This window comes from Procambarus clarkii, chromosome 27 (genome assembly GCF_040958095.1).
Source record: "Procambarus clarkii isolate CNS0578487 chromosome 27, FALCON_Pclarkii_2.0, whole genome shotgun sequence".
Classification (NCBI taxonomy): domain Eukaryota; kingdom Metazoa; phylum Arthropoda; class Malacostraca; order Decapoda; family Cambaridae; genus Procambarus; species Procambarus clarkii.
The window spans coordinates 4,218,658-4,240,734 of record NC_091176.1 but is presented as its reverse complement, the minus strand read 5'-3'; the positions used below and the strand labels follow the sequence as shown (position 1 = coordinate 4,240,734).

Below are 22,077 nucleotides of genomic sequence, written 5' to 3'. Positions count from 1 at the left end.
GTTACAACCAAGTACACATTTTACTGTTGAGTTAAACAGGCTATAGTTAAGGATTTGCGCCCAGTAAATCCTCCCCGGCCAGGATACGAACCCATGACAAAGCGCTCGCGGAACGCCAGGCGAGTGTCTTACCACTACACCACGGAGACTACCACTGTATCGGAGACTATCTTTGAGCAAGGGATCTGTATCGCCTTTGATACAGCCCATCCTGCTAAAATTATTGTACTTCCGACAATTATTTGGTTAAACGCACAAATATGGCATTCTGAAAAATTTGAAATATAACCAAAGGATCTAACCTGATATGTCCAAGCTATCCGAGGCCTAATATACGCTATCTTAGTCATAATATAGTATACGTATTAAGATTGCCTCCTGTCTTTTTTCGTACCCTTTGTAAAATTAATCTATATAAATACAAATGTAAATGATCGTTTGTTCAAAATCGCTGATCACCGAAAGTTCTTCACCAATTGCTTTGAAATTTTGACGCAACGTTTCATTTGCATACAAGCGGGTTTTTGTATACCTACTATATACATGTCACACCTGTGACAGGTAAAAACATTCCTTTTTAAAAAACAGCGCCATCTGTTGCACGTAAAAAGCAACACATGCTCTACTAAATATGTTATGATTCCATTTCAATGTTTCTCATTGCATTGATAAATTGAATTATCATAGATTTCGATTAATTTTAGTTTTGATTTAATTATTCTGTGTGACAATTGGAATTGAGCTGTATTGTTTACCATACCGTTCATTTCATGAGTATAGTTTATTTTTTTTATTTTTTTTTCATTTAGTTTTTTTTAACTGTTCTGTATATTTTTCAGTGAGGGGAACATCAGATCATTTAATGTTCCCATTTTTCTGATGGGAACATCAGATCATTTGGGAAGGCATCGGACGAGGGAGTGGAGAATGGTGGGGAGGACGAGGGGACGGGGTGGGGGAGGGGGGAGAAGGTGGGGAGGACGAGGGGACCAGAGTGAGGGATGGTGTGGAGGACAAGGGAATGGGGGAGGAGGTAATGGTGGGGAGGACAAGGGGACAGGGGAGGGTTGCTGTGGCTCAGCAACGCGTTGCTGAGCCACAGCAACGCGTGGCCGGGTACAGCTAGTACATCAACCCGTCCTCTTGAAAATAACGTCACTTTTCGCTGGTATGCGCACTATGGCCAAATTTGGACGTAATTTGAAATGAAATCGACTCACAAAAGTGACGTACTGTTCCGTTTTCTGTTTGAGTCGTCCAGCCTACTCGGTAAAGTTAGAAGAGGAAACTTTCAATTAACGTTTTTCATACCGTTTTGAAACTTTGAGAATTTCCTGCCCACCTAACCTATTAGAGGACCCTTAACTTACTGTTGTTGAAACAAAAAATCCCAAATTTATTTTCATTTTTTTTTATTTTCAAATTACGTCCATATTCGGCCATACGGGCAAACGGCCAAAAGTGACGTTCTTTTTAAGAGGACAGGTTGAGTACATAATAGAAAACGTAAGTTTTTGGATCCATTAATATTTATTTATAAGAATATTGATACGATCGACCAAATGGTACCCGTAAGTACTATCATTTTGGGAGGATGTGTTGCTTTAATAGGGAATTGTTTTCATCCTTTTGTTCGGAACTTCTTATTCCAAGTTCCTTAAAAGCTAAATATGTGGACGCGCCGCTTTTTAATACAACCCTAAGCCTCGTTTCATACAAGTCCATGTTCGATTCCCCGATGGTGCAAGTTACTGGGCTGAATGATCGTTCCGTCTTTGCGTCCCCGCTTCCAGGTCCTTGTACTATATAGTCATACTGGCTTAGCGCTTTCTCGGATATTCCTTTTCTTTCTACGGAGTATTGGTCTTTCCGGGATGAATGATCGCAATGTTTTCTCCAGCGAAGTATTCTCGGAGTCCTGCCTCGTGATGCATGCGCAGCATTCCCAGTGTTCCTAAATTTATCATATTGTATCCCTTGTTCAGATGAGTAGTGTCAACTCTGTATTTATGTTCAGATTTTTTCATAGTGGCTTAATATAACTTTCTGTAATAAGTTGCGTTTATTTGTAATACCGCTGGTGTCTTGCGACCTGCAAGTTGTTCCAAGACCTGTTTCTGTGTAATTACCTAAGTGTAGTTACAGGATGAGAGCTACGCTCGTGGTGTCCCGTCTTCCCAGCACTCTTTTTCATATAACGCTTTGAAACTACTGACGGTCTTGGCCTCCACCACCTTCTCACCTAACTTGTTCCAACCGTCTACCAGTGTGTGGAAGTGGTATGGTGTCTACCAACCATCTACCAACCGTGTGAAGACTTGTATGGTGTCTTACGACCTGCATGTTCTGCTAAGGATTTGATCTACTGCCATCACCCATATCTAATGCCAACACTTACATCTAATGTCAGCATCTGTATCTAAAAGCAACATGGCCTGCAGGGAGGCGGAAGGACCTCCACTATTCACCACGTGGATTTCAGCGTTTGCATGTGTAGCAACTATATTAAGAGTAATACACTTACTCCAAAATTCTCAGACGAAGAATTCCACATTCCAAGAGGTTCTATGATAAGCCCACTCCAATAATCTTATGTTCACAAATCGCAGACAGACAGATTCCGATCACATTCCAGGGGCCAGATTCACAAAGCAGTTACGCAAGCACTTACGAACGTGTACATCTTTCCTCAATCTTTGACGGCTTTGGTTACATTTATTTAACAGTTTACAAGCATGAAAACTTCCCAATCAACTGTTGTTATTGTTATAAACAGCCTCCTGGTGCTTCGGGGCTCATTAACTGTTTAATAATTGTAAACAAAGCCGTCAAAGATTGCGGAAAGATGTACACGTTCGTAAGTGCTTGCGTGAATCTGGCTCCAGTTTCCTGCTCTCGTCCCGCATTTGAGCGCTCTACCCCCTGGCCTCGCTCAAGCGCTGCTCCAGGTCACGTCTCAGCCTACACGACATGTCGGCGAGGAGTCACAATAACGTGGCTGAAGTATGCTGACCAATCCACACACTAGAAGGTGAAGGGACGACGACGTTTCGGTCCGTCTTGGACCATTCCCAAGTCGATTGTGAGAATAAGACTTGAGAAGGGTCCAGGACGGACCGAAACGTAGTCGTCCCTTCATTTTCTAGTGTGTGGATTGGTCAACACGACATGTTATTAAAACTGCTCTAACCAAACATATATTAAATTAACATCAAGAACCACAATACTCTTTGTATAATGTCACCAGAACACACAGAGATCACAATAACGTGATGCATCAAATGAACAAATCCACAAGGGCCGTGACGCGGATTCGAACCTGCGTCCGGGAGCATCCCAGACACTGCCTTAATCGACTGAGCTACGACAGGGTTAAAAGGGTTGAAACCGAAGTTCTACTGAACTTACTGGATCCCGTAGCCTCTCCGAGGCACAAACCAGGATTTTACACTACTCCCGCCCCCCCCCCCCCCCCCTGCACCCGAGCTATGTCAATAGGCCGTTCTCCCTCTTCGCCCTTACATCATCACACACAGAGATCACACTAACGTGATGCATCAAATGAACAAATCCACAAGGGCCGTGATGAGCATTCGAACCTGTCGTAGCTCAGTCGATTAAGGCAGTGTCTGGGATGCTCCCGTATGCAGGTTCGAATCCTCGTCACGGCCCTTGTGGATTTGTACACGTATACATCACACGTTACATTATACACAGGAAAAACCTTACAACAGCTGCCATAGATAACCCGCTCGCTGCAGAGAGTATAGATTTCAGAATAATTTGTGTTCAAATATCATATTACTCAAATATAACTCATTATGATGAAACAGACATAGGAGCTAAATTAACATGTCTTCTTGAGGTTATCTTGAGATGATTTCGGGGCTTTAGTGCCCCCGCGGCCCGGTCCTCGACCAGGCCTCCACCCCCAGGAAGCAGCCCGTGACAGCTGACCAACTCCCAGGTACCTATTTACTGCTAGGTAACAGGGGCATTCAGGGTGAAAGAAACTTTGCCCATTTGTTTCTGCCTCGTGCGGGAATCGAACCCGCGCCACAGAATTAAGAGTCCTGCGCGCTATCCACCAGGCTACGAGGCCCCAAAATTCCATGTCACATGGAATTTTGCAATTATTTCCTCCATTCTCGTCTTATTGAAAATAATTTCATAATCCATCCATCGTTAGCTAGTGGTGTCTTGAATGAATTCTTGATGGTATTGACATGACATACATAAAGCTCTTGACACGTGGGGTAACTCTTCATACAGCAGCATCTCTCACCAACGAGCACTTCTTAACACACCACAGTTTCAGCATCCTTCAATACTACGGGCTCACCATAGCCCGTGCTACTCGGAACTTGTTGTTCCAGATAGCGAATCTTGAACAACGACAAACCTTCAATAATGATAGGCTTCAAGAATATTGTCTTGATTTACTCTTGTGTATCAACCAGGCTGTGACTCGTACGTCAGGCTGCGAGCAGCCGCGTCCAACAGCCTGGTTGATCAGTCCGGCAACCAGGAGGCCTGGTCGACGACCGGGCCGCGGGGACGCTAAGCCCCGGAAGCACCTCAAGGTAACCTCAAGGTAGGTCAAGGTTATGTAATATTTAATTACCCAGATGAGGTTTAAATAAATGTTAGTTTTAAGTCAGCTTTCTCCAGCCGCTGTTCAAGTTACTCATGTTATCTGATTTCCCAAAATAATCTTGATAACTGTGTTTAACAGTCGTCTTAAGACTGGATACGAACGGTCACAAGTTCCCAGGATTATAGGTCACACATTATGTGGGTGGGGAAGAATTACATGGGTGGGGGAATTAACCTGTCTCCCTGGAAACACAAACCGAAACTGTCTCTATTTTCCGCTTGTTACAACTAGTAATAAAGTTGTTACATCTTGGCTTAACGTGTTTATGACGTATTAGAACGTTGTTACAACTTGCTATATTGGTTGTTATAACTGGTTAGGAGGTGTTAAAACTTGTTCGAACGTTGTACCAACGTCGTAGTTTCGGTGTGTGTTTGGCGGGAGAGCTTCGGGTGTCCCTTTGGATGCCATCAGGAGGTAGGTAATGAGGCAAAATTAAGTCCTTGGGAGGAAAACGAGTTTCTTCCCTCCGTTATTAGATAACAATGGTATAATTAATTTATTATACCTTTCAGGGAAAGATATACTAATATGTAAACCCTTACACACAGGTGTACATATCAAGTACAATAACGTTGTACCAGACAACGCTGGACCAGCCACTTGACCACCGTGACTGTACAAGTCATTGGTAGCCGAGGCTATATCCCCAACGACCCGACAGCACTTGGTGGTAAGCTTGGGCATAGATATTTCATCGAATCACCTCACTTTGAAGGACCACATAAGCAACACAAATACGAACAAGCTTGATTACGGGCTCACCATAGCCCGTGCTACATGGACACGTCGTCCTGAGTAGCTAAATCTTTAACAACATAACAACAGAACAAGCTTGAATGGTCCCCAAGCCAATATGCAACTGAAAACTCCACACCCCAGAAAGATTCGAACCTAGACAGCCAGGAGAACTATGCACCATGGCGTACCTGGTTCCTTAACCAGGTTCGAATCCTTCTGGGGTGTGGAGTTTTCAGTTGCATATTGGCTTGGGGACCATTCAAGCTTGTTCGCATTTGTGTTCCTCACGTGGCCCCACAAAATGAGGTGATTTGATGAATATTATGACTCGATGAATATTGTGATATCCGACGAATATGAATATTGTGATTCGATGAATATTAGTGATTCGATGAAAACTTAACTATTATTAAGTTTTGATCTGTGTTTTTTCCCCACACCGACGGGAGCCGGTCGGCCGAGCGGACAGCACGCTGGACTTGTAATCCTGTGGTCCTGGGTTCGATCCCAGGCGCCGGCGAGAAACAATGGGCAATGGGAGTTTCTTTCACCCTATGCCCCTGTTACCTAGCAGTAAAATAGTTACCTGGGTGTTAGTCAGCTGTCACGGGCTGCTTCCTGGGGGCTGGAGGCCTGGTCGAAGACCGGGCCGCGGGGACACTAAAAGCCCCGAAATCATCTCAAGATAACCTTGCCCGAAACGCTGTGCGTATTAATAACTTCAGGCATTGTATGTACTAGCTCTATAAATCTAACATTATGTTTGTAACTCATCATCTATATATTTACTTTTACCTTGAGGTTATCTCAGGTTATCTTGAGATGGTTTCGGGTCTTTAGTTTCCCCGCGGCCCGGTCCTCGACCAGGCCTCCACCCCCAGGAAGCAGCCCGTGACAGCTGACTAACACCCAGGTACCTATTTTACTGCTAGGTAACGGGGGCATAAGGTGAAAGAAACTCTGCCCATTGTTTCTCGCCGGCGCCTGGGATCGAACCCAGGACCACAGGATTACAAGTCCAGCATGCTGTCCACTCGGTAGTACACAGGTTCGAACCCTCATCGCGGCTCCTATAGATTTTCTCATTGATACATCACGATAGTGTGTTTACTCTCTGTGTAGCACAGAATAATGAACTTTGTTGACTTGCAAAATGTAATTAATATAGGACTTTCACTTGTCTGAAAGAGGATATGCTGGCATGGCTATCTTGCCCTCAGCATGGCTATCTTGCCCTCAGCATGGATATCTTGCCCTCAGCATGGATATCTTGCCCTCAGCATGGATATCTTGCCCTCAGCATGGATATCTTGCCCTCAGCATGGATATCTTGCCCTCAGCATGGATATCTTGCCCTCAGCATGGATATCTTGCCCTCAGCATGGATATCTTGCCCTCAGCATGGATATCTTGCCCTCAGCATGGATATCTTGCCCTCAGCATGGATATCTTGCCCTCAGCATCATTGAGAACTAAGTAGACGATGAGTCACAATAAAGTAACTGAAGATATGATGATCAAACACCAGATGATAAAGAGACGACGACGTTTCGGTCCATACTTGACCATTATCAAATATGACAATCTTTTTTTTTTTTTTGAGATATATACAAGAGTTGTTACATTCTTGTAGAGCCACTAGTACGCGTAGCGTTTCGGGCAGGTCCCTGGAATACGATCCCCGCCGCGAAGAATCGTTGTTACAACCAAGTACACATTTTACTGTTGAGTTAAACAGAGGCTACAGTTAAGGAATTGCGCCCAGTAAATCCTCCCCGGCCAGGATACGAACCCATGACAAAGCGCTCGCGGAACGCCAGGCGAGTGTCTTACCACTACACCACGGAGACTGATTGATAAAGATTAAGCCACCCAAGAGCCACGGAGACTACTACAATCGACTTTATAATGGTCCAGGCTGGACCGAAACGTTGTCATCAGATTGATTGATGAAGATTAAGCCACCCAAAAGGTGGCACGGGCATGAATAGCCCGTAAGTGGTGGCCCTTTTGAGCCATCTGTGGAGGTGCGACTGCACCCTGCGTGACGGGAGATGTCTCCCGTGTCTGGTCATCATTGAGAACTAATGTATATATACACCGAGAAGAGGTGTATGACTCAGGGTGAATACACAGTATACCTGTTGAGAGAGAGACCAATAACATGTTAATACACTTGTAAACCTGTAGCGTATCCCCTCACTGTTTCTCTAGTTAGTGCAGAGTATGACACTTCACTCCCCTCCATCTGGTCACCACTTGGTCCGGGAGACATCTCCCGTCACGCAGGGTGCAGTCGCACCTCCACAGATGGCTCAAAAGGGCCACCACTTACGGGCTATTCATGCCCGTGCCACCTTTTGGGTGGCTTAATCTTCATCAATCAATCAATCAGCGGCGACCAGCACTACACAGCCTAGCGCAGGTGAGGCTAGTGCTAGCTACACCTGAAGGGTGATATTCGCACTGTAATGGCTAATGCCATTATATTATAATGCCATTATAATGCCATTATATTATATACACTAAAAAGGCTAATACCTTTTATTATAAACCCCAACACCCCAATTGCTTTATTTCATGGAGTGATGCAGCTGTCTAGATCTCAAATGGCTTCTAACAGTGACTCCTAAGCCTGGTACTCTGTTCCATAAGTTTCCAACACATTTTCAAAACCACTTGATACCCAGTTCTTATAAATCTGAACTTCCCCAGTTTGGTCATAACTGACTGTTGGTAGGTTGGACGCCTGGGCTGTGACAGACGTTTGGGCACACTTGCTTGCACTAGACACCTGTGTTTGCCTAATAGTAGATAGGTACCTGGGCAGCCCGTCCTCCGAAGGTTTTCCCAGCGTCAAGTAAACGGTCAAATTAAGGTATTAAGGTGTCCTCTCCTAACCTCCCAGAGAACCTAAAACGGGACTGTACGGCACTTTCGCGATCCGCTTCCATTTCCTAGTACAAAAAATTTTGGCCTTATGTAACGCATACGATGGAAAAGCGACGTTCTTTGTAGGAGGAGAGGTTGACCTGAGAGTTACTCTTACTGTCTCCGTTAATAGGATTCAGTTACTGACCATAATAATTAATAAAAGAATACTGATTTATTAAACAAAAATACAAAATAAATATATTGAATAGATCAAATTAACCCGACGAGAAAAGATGTTACACGTGAAAATAACCATAATAATAATATATCTGGCAGAGCAGTGAACATTTCCTGCACGATGCAGGGAGCCGGTCGGCCGAGCGGACAGCACGCTGGACTTGTGATCCTGTGGTCCTGGGTTCGATCCCAGGCGCCGGCGAGAAACATTGGGCAGAGTTTCTTTCACCCTATGCCCCTGTTACCTAGCAGTAAATAGGTACCTGGGTGTTAGTCAGCTGTCACGGGCTGCTTCCTGGGGGTGGAGGCCTGGTCGAGGACCGGGCCGCGGAGACATTAAAAGCCCTGAAATCATCTCAAGATAACCTCAAGAAGATAACCATCACTGTGAGAGGTTAGCTTAGCATTTTAAAAGCACCGAATCACCTTCTGTGGTTGAGTGTTCAATAAATCCCTAAACTATATGTTTAACACTTCTCTAACCCTGTCCATAGTGGACAGAGGAAAATGTATATATGCTGGTTAGCATTGTAAATGTGTGGCCACGTCTGTGGTAGAAAAAAAACAAACGGTGTGAGAGGCGCCACAACCTACGGGAGACATTCCTGCAGCTCACCGAGTGGAGAAACAATGGCGGGTCAGCGGGTCGGACCCGCGGTTGGTGGCTCAAACGTGCACTAGTTTCCCTCCCTCACCAACAGTCTGGTGTCATGGTGTTCCGTCACATTGTTCTGCCAGTATCATGTTTACACGTATTTCTGCTAATGTCGCCACACTCCTTTGAACGCTCAAGAATATTTTAATCCATAAATTTTTTTATGATTAGAATTTTTTTGCTGTGTATTTAATATAAAAATATAAAAATTATGATAAAATTTTTGCTGTGTATTCTCACCAGGGACATGATAACCTCAGCATGACCCGCTGATGGAAACACCATACCTTGAGGTGCTTCCGGGGCTTAGCGTCCCCGAGGCCCGGTCGTCGACCAGGCCTCCTCTATTTAGCCTAATACCTAAATAATACCATACCTAAAACAATGGTATTGTAATTAATGATACCGTGCGAACCTGTTGTTGTTGTTGTTTTAGATTCAGCTACTCAGACCGAAATGTCCATGTAGCACGGGCTATGGTGAGCCCGTAATTGAGTTTGGTTATTCGCGATAACCTTGTTACTCTGATATTTGGGTCAAAGTATTAAATGGAGGTGGGGTTTCCTCCTTTTTCCCTGTTTCTTTTTCGCTTCTGTTTTAGTCTTGTTTTAATAGCATTATCTTGGTGGCGGATGTGGGTGCAGAATGTTCACTAGTGAGTCCCATTCTTTAACGGCTTTTCTAATCATTGTAGTGGCGGTGGAATGTGCATCTAATGCAGCTGCTGTCGTTGGATTAATGTTGAGTTTGATGCGCAGGGCTTCAGTTGCTTCACATTCCAGTAAGTAGTGCAATAGTGGCGCCTCTGCTTCTGTTCCACAGATATGACACTCTTTAACTATTGGGTTCATTACCTCCCAGCAGCACTTGTAACCAAGTCTGAGTCTGTGTATGGCTACTGCAATGTCTCTGGTATCTTTTTGTCAGGCTTGAAAGAGTAGTACCCAGTGGCTTGTTCATACCATATCGCAGTGGATCTTCCTTCCGCTACTTTGGCTCTGTGTCGACTTTTGATAGTTGGGAGTATTTTCTTCTTGATTGGTCCTTTATCTGTGAGAAACTTGGAGGTATTTGAACCTGTACAACAGGTAGAACAGTGGCAGTTTTTGCTAGTGAGTCTGCCTTTTCATTACCATCTATGGCCAATGTGACTTGTATCCAATTTAGGGTGATTGACAGCCCTAGATTATGGGCTTCTTTTCCTATATGTTGGATTTCTGTGAGGAGTTGTATATCCGTGCGAGCCATGGTAAGAAGTATATATGTACACAGAGAGGTGCTCCCTACTATTTTGCATCTGTATACAGTGTTAATTTGTCTTTAATTATACCCAAGAGAGCCGGTCGGCCGAGCGGACACCACACTGGACTTGTGATCCTGTGGTCCCGGGTTCGATCCCGGGCGCTGGCGAGAAACAATGGGAAGAGTTTCTTTCACCCTATGCCCCTGTTGCCTAGCAATAAAATAGGTACCTGGGTGTTAGTCAGCTGTCACGGGCTGCTTCCTGGGGGTGGAGGCCTGGTCGAGGACCGGGCCGCGGGGACACTAAAAGCCTCGAAATCATCTCAAGATAACCTCAAGAGGAGTAAGTATGGGTGGTCAGTAAACTGGCTGTGAAGTATACATGGTCGTTAGTAAACTGGTGGTAACGAGAACAGTCTAATTGTTATTAATTTTTTATTTATAAAGGAAATAAACAATATATATACAAGAAGAATAATGAGGTACCAAGGCACCAGTACAACTAAAGACAAGACCAGAACATAAACACAAAGTAACACAATAACAAAGCACGAAAACTGACAAATGAACTACGAAATACAGACAGAATGCGCTAAGGTAATAAACCCAAAACAAAAACAAAACACTAGCTCTGAAGAAACCATGCAGGCACAAAAAGGGATGCGAGACCCCGCACTCTACATGCATTTTGACAAGGGGTACAAACGAACACATAAGAAACACAATAAGTATAAAGCACCAGAGTGCCACACCAAAACATAACTACAGCACATCTAAGCAGAAAAACAGAGGAACAACCATCAATGAACAACACAAACTAATAGCAATCCTCATACTTATCCGGAAACTTCAAATGAGGATATATCAGAACGTAAGGATCCCACAGGGTCCACTCTTCCTCAGACGGGGTAACACCAGCACGCGACTGACGCAGTTGACGCATGAACTCGGGCACAACCAGCATGGGGCGGCCGCACAGGAAGCAACTGCACATCAACCAGGAAACAGGGCCAGCGGCTGAACAAGGGATGGCCGCACAGGCGGCGGCTGCACAAGGGGCTGTCGCACAGGAGGCGGTTGTACAGGGGGCGGCAACACATGGGGTGACTGCATAGAGGGTGACATCACAGGGGTTGGCTACACGGGGGGAGACTGTATAGAGGGCGGTTGCACTAGTGGTGACTGCACAGTGGTCTGCAGGACAGGGGACAAAGGCACAGAGCTCACTCAGCCAGCATCTTTCTTCAACACAATAACCAGGTCACGGGCCACACCAACGCCCACATCAGGGGACACTATTACCCACGCCCGGAAACGGGAACAGGGAGCGCAGGCGAGGGTTCAGAAGCAGGAACCGAGGCTCCTATACCATCCCCTTCCCCTACGACACGGTCACCAGCCACCAACACAGCTTCACCACTAGCTGGGCCTACAACTGCCCTCTTCCCCTGTACACCACAAACGTCGTCAGTAGAATAATAATCCTCAGTCCCCATAGTCCTTCATGTCGGCCCAGTTTGCACCACGATGGGGAGACAAACTCGAAGTTTGCCTCGACCGCTTGGAAAGGCGCGCAAGTCGTCGGAACTGTCGGGGCCCCCCTGAAGGCGTCTCATCAGAACCCCCGGGAGGACGCCCAAGACCTAGCATGGCACGATCCCGTAACACTGCAGCCTCGACAACCGGGGAAACCGGACCACAGACCACTGGAGACTGCATGCACATCCTCACGGACATGCATGGCACCTGGCAACGCATCGCCACGAAGCACTGGAGACACCACAGCAGAAGACAGGGCAGGTGGGGCAGGGAAGCAGGCGACGGTGGCTGGGGCGAAGCTGCACACACCACGGCCTCAACATCCACACCACCAACCTGGCGGTCTGCGGAAGTCGGTGCCACCACCAGGACATCTAATGTGTGGGAGACACCATCCATGTTGATAACACACCGAGGCGCATCCAAGCCCTCCAGCAGGGGAAAAGTCCTCCTCCCGGAAGAGGTTCACAGGGTGAACGCCGTCAGCATCGCAAAGTAACTTGGTTCCCCAACAACCCAAACCGGAAGCAATTCCAGGGTTGGGCCACATAGAACACTCGGAGAGAATATCTCATCAGCATGACCGACAACAGAATAGGGGTCTTGAGGAGCATGGCCAACGTGTGGGTCCCACTCCGGACACCCTTCCAACACCCAGAGGAGACGATGTTCAATCTCTCACTCAGCACATGCCCAAACTAGGTAAAGTAGCGTTGCAGAAGATCCTCTGGGAATTTAAACGGCTCCCCATGCAACATAACATAAATTGTCACACCGCAACAATCGAACACTGTCAGATCCACCACTAGCAGGGAGCGTGAGTCGTTGCTAGGCGTTCCACGTGGGAGAGCGTTGTAGTTGCGTCAGCGCCATTGGGAACCCTCCCCCCCCCAACCCTCTATTCGACACTCTGAAACTGTGGGTCTGGAATTTTCTGGACGTGTGTCATGCCTGGCCCTTTAAACTGTCCTGTTGGATATGCTACGTGTTCGTGTTGCCGATGTGTACGGGCTTCAACTGCTATCCACTCAGCGGGCACTTGTGAAGTTAAACTCCACTGCTGTCTATAAGTACTTCGTGGCCCGCTACGATGGGCGCTCTCTTCCTCTCTTTTAAGGACGTTGGTACCGTCACTATCTATGACCAGTGCTGCTCGTTAACGTATGTGGCCCTGCATGGTGTGCCATTTGAGTTCACGGAGGCCTTGCTTCGACGGTTCTTTGGCCAGTTTGGGACTGTTGTTTCCATCCGAATGAACTTTGTTTCTTTCGGCAGGTGGTGTGGAGTTTCGTGTGGGACCCGAACTCTTAGCCTGCGGCTCAAGTCTCCTGTTCCACCACGGTAACCTTGATGGGCTACACTATGCAGGGCAGCCTCGACAGTGTTTTCGTTGTGGCCTTGAGGGGCCACAGGCGGTCGCTTGTACTGGGGTGCCGGCTGTTCCTGTTAATTTATTTAGAGAAGAGGATTTCCCTCCGTTGGTGGTGCAGGATGTGTCACCTTGTGATGGGGTGGGTGGGGAGGTTTCCCCGCTGTCTGCTGGCCCGGTGGTTCATCGGCTGGTGGGTCGGTGGATACATGTGGTAGTGCTCGTGACGAGGTGGTGGTGTGTGCGGCCCCGCCCCTGCGGTCATCCTCTACACTTCCATGTGATTCATCGCCTGTGCGGGTCTCTTCTCCTCCGGCCGTGTCATCATCGTCGTGGGCTCCCTTGCCTGTGAGGGTCCCTTCTCTGCCGCCAGCTGCGCCTGTTGGTTCTCTGGTTCCGGTGTCCTTAGTGGGTGGCAGCCTCATCCCCAGCATCGTTGAGGCTGACATTCTGTGTGGTCATGCTACTTCGGAATGGGGCGGCCGGCCGAAGGATCTTCTTGGGCAACACCTGCAGGGGGTGACAGCTCCGACGATCAGCGGCCTGTCCCTAAGCATTCTCGTCAGGATAGGGATGGGCTGTCTCCACGTGCATTGGCTGATGAATGCAACGATGTGGATAACGATGCTGTGGGTGGCCCTGTGTTGAATCCTGCACCTCCTGCTGGTGGCTTCCCACTGTGGGCGGTTGCCCCTGGTGACCGCAACCTTGTGGTGGTGTTGACAAAGGATGTGTGCCGGGGGCCTCTGCTCCTGTTCCTGGTGGTGTGGGACATGGCGCGTCTGGCGGTGTCCCCTGTGTGGGGCTCTGTGAGGCGCCCGACGTGGGACCTGGTGTGCAAACTGATGTGAGGCCTTGTGCGGCTCCTGGCCGTCCAGTCTCTGATGACGAGCTGTTGGTTTGGGAAGGCTTACTGCTTGCGTTTTCCGGAGCAGGAATACCCAGATAAGTATGAGTAGTCTGTGTGGTTGGGATTTTTGTTTGTTTGTCTTTGTTTGCTTGGTGCTTATTCTTGTGTGTGTGTGTGTGTGTGTGTGATGATGTTGCCTGCATGAGCGGGTGCGTGTTCTTGTGTGTGCGGGTGTGTGGTGTGGGTGTTTTTCTGGCCCCTGCGTGGGCCTGTTCCGCTCTATCTTCGTTTGGCTTTTGCGGCCTGTTGTTTTTGTTTGTCATTTTCTTCGCCTGTGCTGTGTGTCGAATGTTTGTTCTGTGTAATGGTTATGTCTGCTGTTGAGTAGTGTGATACATGGTGCATGTGTTTTTGCTTTTGTTTTCCATTCTCTGTATTTTTGTTTTTTTTTTACCTTTGGTTTCATTGTGTTTCTTTGTACACTTTTGTCGTTACTGTCACCTTGGCGCGCCCCGTCTGGGTTGTGCAGCTTTTTGTTTTTTTTGTATGTTCCTATGTATTTTTATTGTTCTTTGTTTCACTTATATGTTATGTTGCTCTGTGTGCCTTGTTATCTGTATTTTTGTCATTCTGTGTTCCTTGTTATTCTATGCTTTACTGTGTGATGTTACTGTGAATGTTCTGTGTATTTTTTGTGTTATGGTGTATGTTGCTGTGTGGTGTATAGATTATGCTAGGTTTTGGTGATTCTGTATCTTTTATGCTGTATTCAATGTTTTACAAATAAAAAGAAAAAAAACTAGCAGGGAGCGTGAAGGAGCGCCCATCATAACACTCCACAACATCCCGGTAGACCGCTGAGGAGCCAAACTTCACCACAGCCTGTCCATCAGCATCCAGCTGTACACCACAGACACACTGGAACACACAACATGTCCAAACTAACCAGCTCCACAGCCGTGTAAGATGGCTTCTCGGAGAACTCCAAGCCAACCGAGTCCTTCCTCTGGACAAGGGGCAGAGGGACCCCCATACTGCAGGCCAGCACGGCCCCGGGACTCTGCAAGAGCGCGCAAGCGAACACATGCAACCACGGGCCGGTGAAACAAGAGCCAATAACATGTCCACCTCCACTAGTAGCCAGGGGCCAGATTCACGAAAGCACTTACGCAAGCACTTACGAACCTGTACATCTTTTCTCAATCTTTGGCGGCTTTGTTTCCACTTATTAAACAGTTAATGAGCTCCGAAGCACCAGGAGGCTCTTTATAACAATATCAACAGTTGAATGGGAAATTTTCATGCTTGTAAACTGTTTAATAAATGTAATCAAAGCCGTAAAAGATTGAGAAAAGATGTACACGTTCATAAGTGCTTGCGCAGGTGAGGAGTCCAAGAGCCTAATAGTCGTTAGGCCTTTATGAGCCCAACACCTGATTTAACCTACGGACAGCCTGTCCTCACGAATAGCACATCGTATTTTGACGTTTAAGTCTTCTAAGGCCCGTATACGGTCCCCTTTCACAGGGGAAAGCCCGGGCTTTCCCCTGTGATCACATGGTACTTGGTTGAAGAACTAGGCACTTGTGCACCAAAGATCATAGCGATTTGCAAAATTCACATGATGTCCTATTTTCTATTCGTGGGTGTTCGGATAGGTGAGGTTCAGGCAATTTAGTACACCAGTGACGGCGTGAAGGCTGGGGAGGATGAACTGCTCTGCGGTGCCTTCCTGCCAGATTAGTTCAGTTATCTCCGGTAAATGTTTAGTAATTAGATTTTATAGAGTAATGCATTTATGATGTATAGGCTTCAACTACCTTGGCTTTGTTAAATGGTGCGGCACAAGGTGGACTATGTGTGTGGTTATCTTGAGGTTATCTTGAGATGATTTCGGGGCTTTAGTGTCCCCGCGGCCCGGTCCTCAACCAGGCCTCCACGTCCAGGAAGCAGCCCGTGACAGCTGACTAACACCCAGGTACCTATTTTACTGCTAGGTAACAGGGGCATAGGGTGAAAGAAACTCTGCCCATTGTTTCTCGCCGGCGCCTTGGATCGAACCCAGGACCACAGGATCACAAGTCCAGTGTGCTGTCCGCTCGGCCGGCCGGCTCCCATTCCCGCTCCCGTGGTGGAGAGAATTATGGCATGGAACTAGGTACAGGAACCGGTTAGGTTTTTATGTGCCCTAAAACGTATACCTAATCCTCCAGTTGCTGCTGGACGCTAATATCTCCTACACCGCAGGATGCGGAGGTCGTGTTGTCTCACACATCAACTAGTTCATCAAGTTACGACCTATTGAATACCACGATCGTTAACGTCGCACCTGAATGTTAGTCTAATCGCGATCTTTGTTCAATATCTAAATTAACTCAAGAACATATGCAGTGAAAAATATAATTATAGCGAAGACAATTGTTTATGATTTTGTGGTGGTCTTGTAGCCTATGGTCGTCTAGGGTTGTCACACGGCTTCATTTTTTTTTTTTTTGAGATATATACAAGAGTTGTTACATTCTTGTAGAGCCACTAGTACGCGTAGCGTTTCGGGCAGGTCCCTGGAATACGATCCCCGCCGCGAAGAATCGTTGTTACAACCAAGTACACATTTTACTGTTGAGTTAAACAGAGGCTACAGTTAAGGAATTGCGCCCAGTAAATCCTCCCCGGCCAGGATACGAACCCATGACATAGCGCTCGCGGAACGCCAGGCGAGTGTCTTACCACTACACCACGGAGACTGCCGTGCTGGGCAGTTTAGTATTAAGGATATGAACCGTGTGTATATCCCTTGTTAGTACTCCTTATTACAAGTGTAATTACCTAAGTGTAGTTACAGGATGAGAGCTACGCTCGTGGTGTCCCGTCTTCCCAGCACTCTTTGTCATATAACGCTTTGAAACTACTGACAGTCTTGGCCTCCACCACCACCTCACCTAACTTGTTCCAACCGTCAAGTGTGTGTGTGTGTGTGTGTGTTTGAGTGTGTGTATTCACCTAGTTGTATTAACCTAGTATTGCTTGCGGGAGTTGAGCTCTGCTCTTTCGGCCCGCCTCTCAACTGTCGATCGACTGTTTCTACTACTATTCCCCCCCCCCCACACACACACACACAAGAGATCCAAGAGTCAATGCTCGATCCTGCAAGCACATATAGGTGAGTACATATAGGTGAGTACACACACACACACACACACATACACACACACACCCCAGGAAGCAGCCCGTGACAGTTGACTAACTCCCAGGTACCTATTTACTGCTAGGTAACAGGGGCATAGGGTGAAAGAAACTCTGCCCATCGTTTCTCGCCGGCGCCCGAGATCGAACCCGGGACCACAGGATCGCGTGTCCAGCGTGCTGTGCGCTCGGCCGGCCGGCTCCCCCTGTGTGTGTGTGTGTGTGTGTGTGTGTGTGTGTGTGTGCGCGCGCGCGTGTGTGTGTGCGTGCGTGTGCGTGCGTGCGTGCGTGCGTGCGTGCGCGTGCGTGCGCGTACATACATCACTGAGCCCGGGCTTTCCCTGTGATCACATGGTACTTGGCTGAAGAACTAGGCACGTATACGGGCCCCGGTCTATCAAGGGCCTACACCCCCACACCCACCTGGGCCAACACTTCCACCTGGGCCAACACTCCCACCTGGGCCAACACTCCCACCTGGGCCAACACTCCCACCTGGGCCAACACTCCCACCTGGGCCAACTCCCCCACCTGGGCCAACTCCCCCCCTCACCCAGCCCTCGACACCCCCCTCCCCCAAGCACAGATATAACGAGGTAGTGTCAAATTGAGCACTAGGCGGAAACTCATCTTCAACCTGTCCAAAACCTAATATATTGTTAGATAAGGATGTATTAGAAGAGGAGTAGGGTGTATTAGGCTCGGTTGCATTATGTTTTGTAGGTTTTAAAAGCAAGTTGTCGTGTGTGAGATGTGATTATAGTATCCAACAGGACATCTTCCCAACCAGGTAGTTGCTGTCTGCGTAGCTGTGTCTTAACAGTGATGCCCAGTTCGCATACCATGTGTGCCTCTAATTCTTTGGTGCTCCTCTTTTGTGTATTGGGGCACCACAGTAAACTACCACTCACAGGATGAGCATGGGGAGCACCACAGTAGACTACCACTCACAGGATGAGCATGGGGAGCGCCACAGTAGACTACCACTCACAGGATGAGCATGGGGAGCACCACAGTAAACTACCACTCACAGGATGAGCATGGGGAGCACCACAGTAAACTACCACTCACAGGATGAGCATGGGGAGCACCACAGTAAACTACCACTCACAGGATGAGCATGGGGAGCACCACAGTAAACTACCACTCACAGGATGAGCATGGGGAGCACCACAGTAAACTACCACTCACAGGATGAGCATGGGGAGCACCACAGTAAACTACCCGCTCGGATTATCAAAAGGATTAAAAATAAAAAAAATATACGGATAATCAAACTGTTTATGGGTCGGTATACGGATAATCAAACTAAGGGTGGATTGGCTCACGGCTGAACAAGGTAGGGTAGGTCGGCACACGAATATAAATTACCGAGTCGTATCTTATCCTGGTGTGGGAGGAACTACGCCAGAAGCCTGCGTACTGGGGAGCTGGAGACATGGTTCGATTCTCCTGTACCAGAACGGACCACAGGTCACCACAGGTCACCACAGGTCATCACACACACGAGAACAAATGGAATATATTGTCAGACGCGTAATGAAACAACACATATAACACACATATAACACACACATATTGGGAAAAGGAGGAACAATTTATATATTTTCAAGTGGCAAGGAAGTTAACAGTTCAACATAAGTACATAGAGAGTTCTGGACAACAGATAAATGTATGTACAACATAATTCTTGAGAAAGATATGAGGAGAAAGCATGCAAGACGATGTCTAATTGTCCCATGATCAATTACCTTTGCCCCTCTATCTTCCACCAGAACTAGCGGCAGTTCTGGTTACCAAAAATGGCTCACTAAATATTAGGCAAAATTGTAATTAATTTTGTCAATAAAGATGTTAATAATAATAACTAAATACTCTGATTAGTCGCCGAAGCTTCAGCGTTCAAGCAAGCGCAGCATATCACCCATTTAAAGTTAGAGAATATATTGAATCCTCTGCTTGGACTCTAACCTACGTATTACAGCCTGATTGATACGTAAATTAAAATAAAAATGACAGAAAATAGAAATACGAAGGATCATTGAATAGGGAGATGATATAAATTTATCAAATGTGTCATTTTTGCTTTCATCGTGACCTTAATGATCTCAACCCCTGGAGGGTTATTAAGGTCACCTGAAGTGCTTAATTACCACCAACAGGTATACTTAGAATTCTGGCCTATATCCAGAACTAAAGTAAATCCTCAGTATATATATATATATATATATATATATATATATATATATATATATTATATATATATATATATATATATATATATATATTATATATATATATTATATATATATAATATATATATATTTTGGTAAGTCTTTCTTGTAAACATATGTTGTTAAATATGACCGAAAAAGTAAGATTAATAATTCTAACACGAATTATCTCAATATTTCTTATGTTTCTTTTTACTGTCGATGGTAATTGAAAAATCAATTCTCCAAAAAATAAAAATGAATTTTGGAGAATTGATTTTTCAATTACCATCGACAGTAAAAACCAGAGTACATACCTGTTGAATGTATAAGCTCACATTACGGAATACGTGACTCTCGTGATACAGAGTACACACAGCGATGGGAAACTACGACATATCAATGAAAATGGCGGCCGGTGGGTGTAATACGCTGCCAGTGTTTGGGTAAATATTTTAATTTGACGAAATATCTGACGTTTTAATACAAGAAATCAGCTCTTATCATCGTCAGATCTTAATATCTGGGATTACAGAGGTTTCTAATACCTGGGATTACATTTGACATTCAAATGGAAGCTGTTTATTAACAACTGCACCATAGGTGGTACTCATATATATATATATATATATATATATGTCGTACCTAGTAGCCAGAACGCACTTTTTGGCCTAGTATGCAAGGCCCGATTTGCCTAATAAGCCAAGTTTTCCTGAATTAATATATTTTCTCTAATTTTTTTCTTATGAAATGATAAAGCTGCCCATTTCATTATGTATGAGGTCAATTTCTTTTTATTGGAGTTAAAATTAACGTAGATATATGACCGAACCTAACCAACCCTACCTAACCTAACCTAACCTATCTTTATAGGTTAGGTTAGGTTAGGTAGCCGAAAATGTTAGGTTTGGTTAGGTTAGGTAGGTTAGGTAGTCGAAAACCAATTAATTCATGAAAACTTGGCTTATTAGGCAAATTTGGCCTTGCATAGTAGGCTGAGAAGCGTGTTCTGGCTACTAGGTACGACATATATATATATATATATATATATATATATATATATATGTATATATATATATATATATATATATATATATATATATATATATATATATAATATATAATGTCGTACCTAGTAGCCAGAACGCACTTCTCAGCCTACTATGCAAGGCCCGATTTGCCTAATAAGCAAAGTTTTCCTGAATTAATTGTTTTTCGACTACCTAACCTAACATTTTCGGCTACCTACCCTATAAAGATAGGTTAGGTTAGGTAGGGTTGGTTAGGTTCGGTCATATATCTACGTTAATTTTAACTCCAATAAAAAAAATTGACCTCATACATAATGAAATGAGTAGCTTTATCATTTCATTAGAAAAAAGTCAGAAAAAATATATTAATTCAGGAAAACTTGGCTTATTAGGCAAAATGGGTCTTGCATAATAGGCTGAGAAGTGCGTTCTGGCTACTAGGTACGACATATATATATATAATATATATATATATATATATATATATATATATATATATATATATATATATATATATTATAATTTGCATTTTGAATTCATTTCATTCAAATTAATGCCAGTGGGCAGCAAAGCCGATTTAATATATATACACCTCCGTCATAAATGAGCCTAATTGAACTTGTTATTGTTAATCCGGATTAATATGATAGGCTTTCTAACAATATAATACTCTTTTCATAACTATAGTAACTCGGTGCTTATCTTAAGATACTAACAAGGTTAGGTAAGGTCGGTGTTTTCTATGAATCTTTTTAAGGGTATCTATTATGTTTAGTATATCACCTATGCACGTAGTTAATAAGTCAATATTGACTTTACGAATTTGCGAGAACGGGTTGAACTCGGAGGGTCCCGGTAGTACAGTCTGGTTCGTCCTCGACTTACAATCTAGAATTCTGGGTTCGAATTTCGGGTTTGACAGAAATGATTGGGCAAGTTTCCTATCTCTTCATGCCCCTGTCTACCTAGCAGTAAATAATACTAGTCAGTAATTCGACCCCTGATAGGGGGGGGTAGGGGAGGGGGGGGAACATTGATATAAGCCTACTGTATGTACTGTTAAATGTTACACGAGACAGGCTGCCTGTCCCCGGACACAATTAGTTATTATGAATTATACAAATTATAAAAAAAAATTATATTAAAAAATATATTAAAAAATATATTAAAAAATATATTAAATATATTAAAAAAAAAAATATATCAGGGTAGTTCATCAAATGTGAACATATCTTGCTTCACGAAAGATCAAACACACTTGACAGGCAGTAATTAGAGCAGCGATCGCTTATCCATAACAGTAATAACCTGTGGGTTGCCTAGTTTTGAAGCTCGTAAAGTTGTTAATATATAAAACTAAGGTGTCAAGGTAGTAAGTGGACACCTAAGTCCTGCACTTCTGAGTTTGCCTCACTAAGTCACCTACATTAATTTTATTTATTTATTTATTTATATACAAGAAGGTACATTGGGTTTGTGAGAATAC

The 22,077-nt window shown here is 45.1% G+C and overlaps 2 protein-coding genes across 5 annotated transcripts in view; one reads left to right on the top strand and one right to left on the bottom strand.

Annotated features, from left to right (window-relative positions):
* LOC123762740 (leucine-rich melanocyte differentiation-associated protein) overlaps nucleotides 1–22,077 on the top strand; it is a 292,506-nt gene that overhangs the window by 133,045 nt on the left and 137,384 nt on the right. The gene's annotated exons all lie outside the window — the stretch shown is intronic.
* The window catches only part of LOC123762738 (uncharacterized), a 195,043-nt gene that overhangs the window by 153,749 nt on the left and 19,217 nt on the right, over nucleotides 1–22,077 (bottom strand). For 2 of the 4 annotated variants that reach the window (XM_069332261.1, XM_069332260.1), the window contains exon 3: nucleotides 18,719–18,799. The exons of the other annotated variants lie outside the window; for them this stretch is intronic. In XM_069332261.1, the coding sequence (XP_069188362.1) occupies nucleotides 18,719–18,799 (81 nt within the window). The remainder of the gene's footprint in view (nucleotides 1–18,718; nucleotides 18,800–22,077) is intronic. 4 annotated transcript variants of the gene reach the window in all.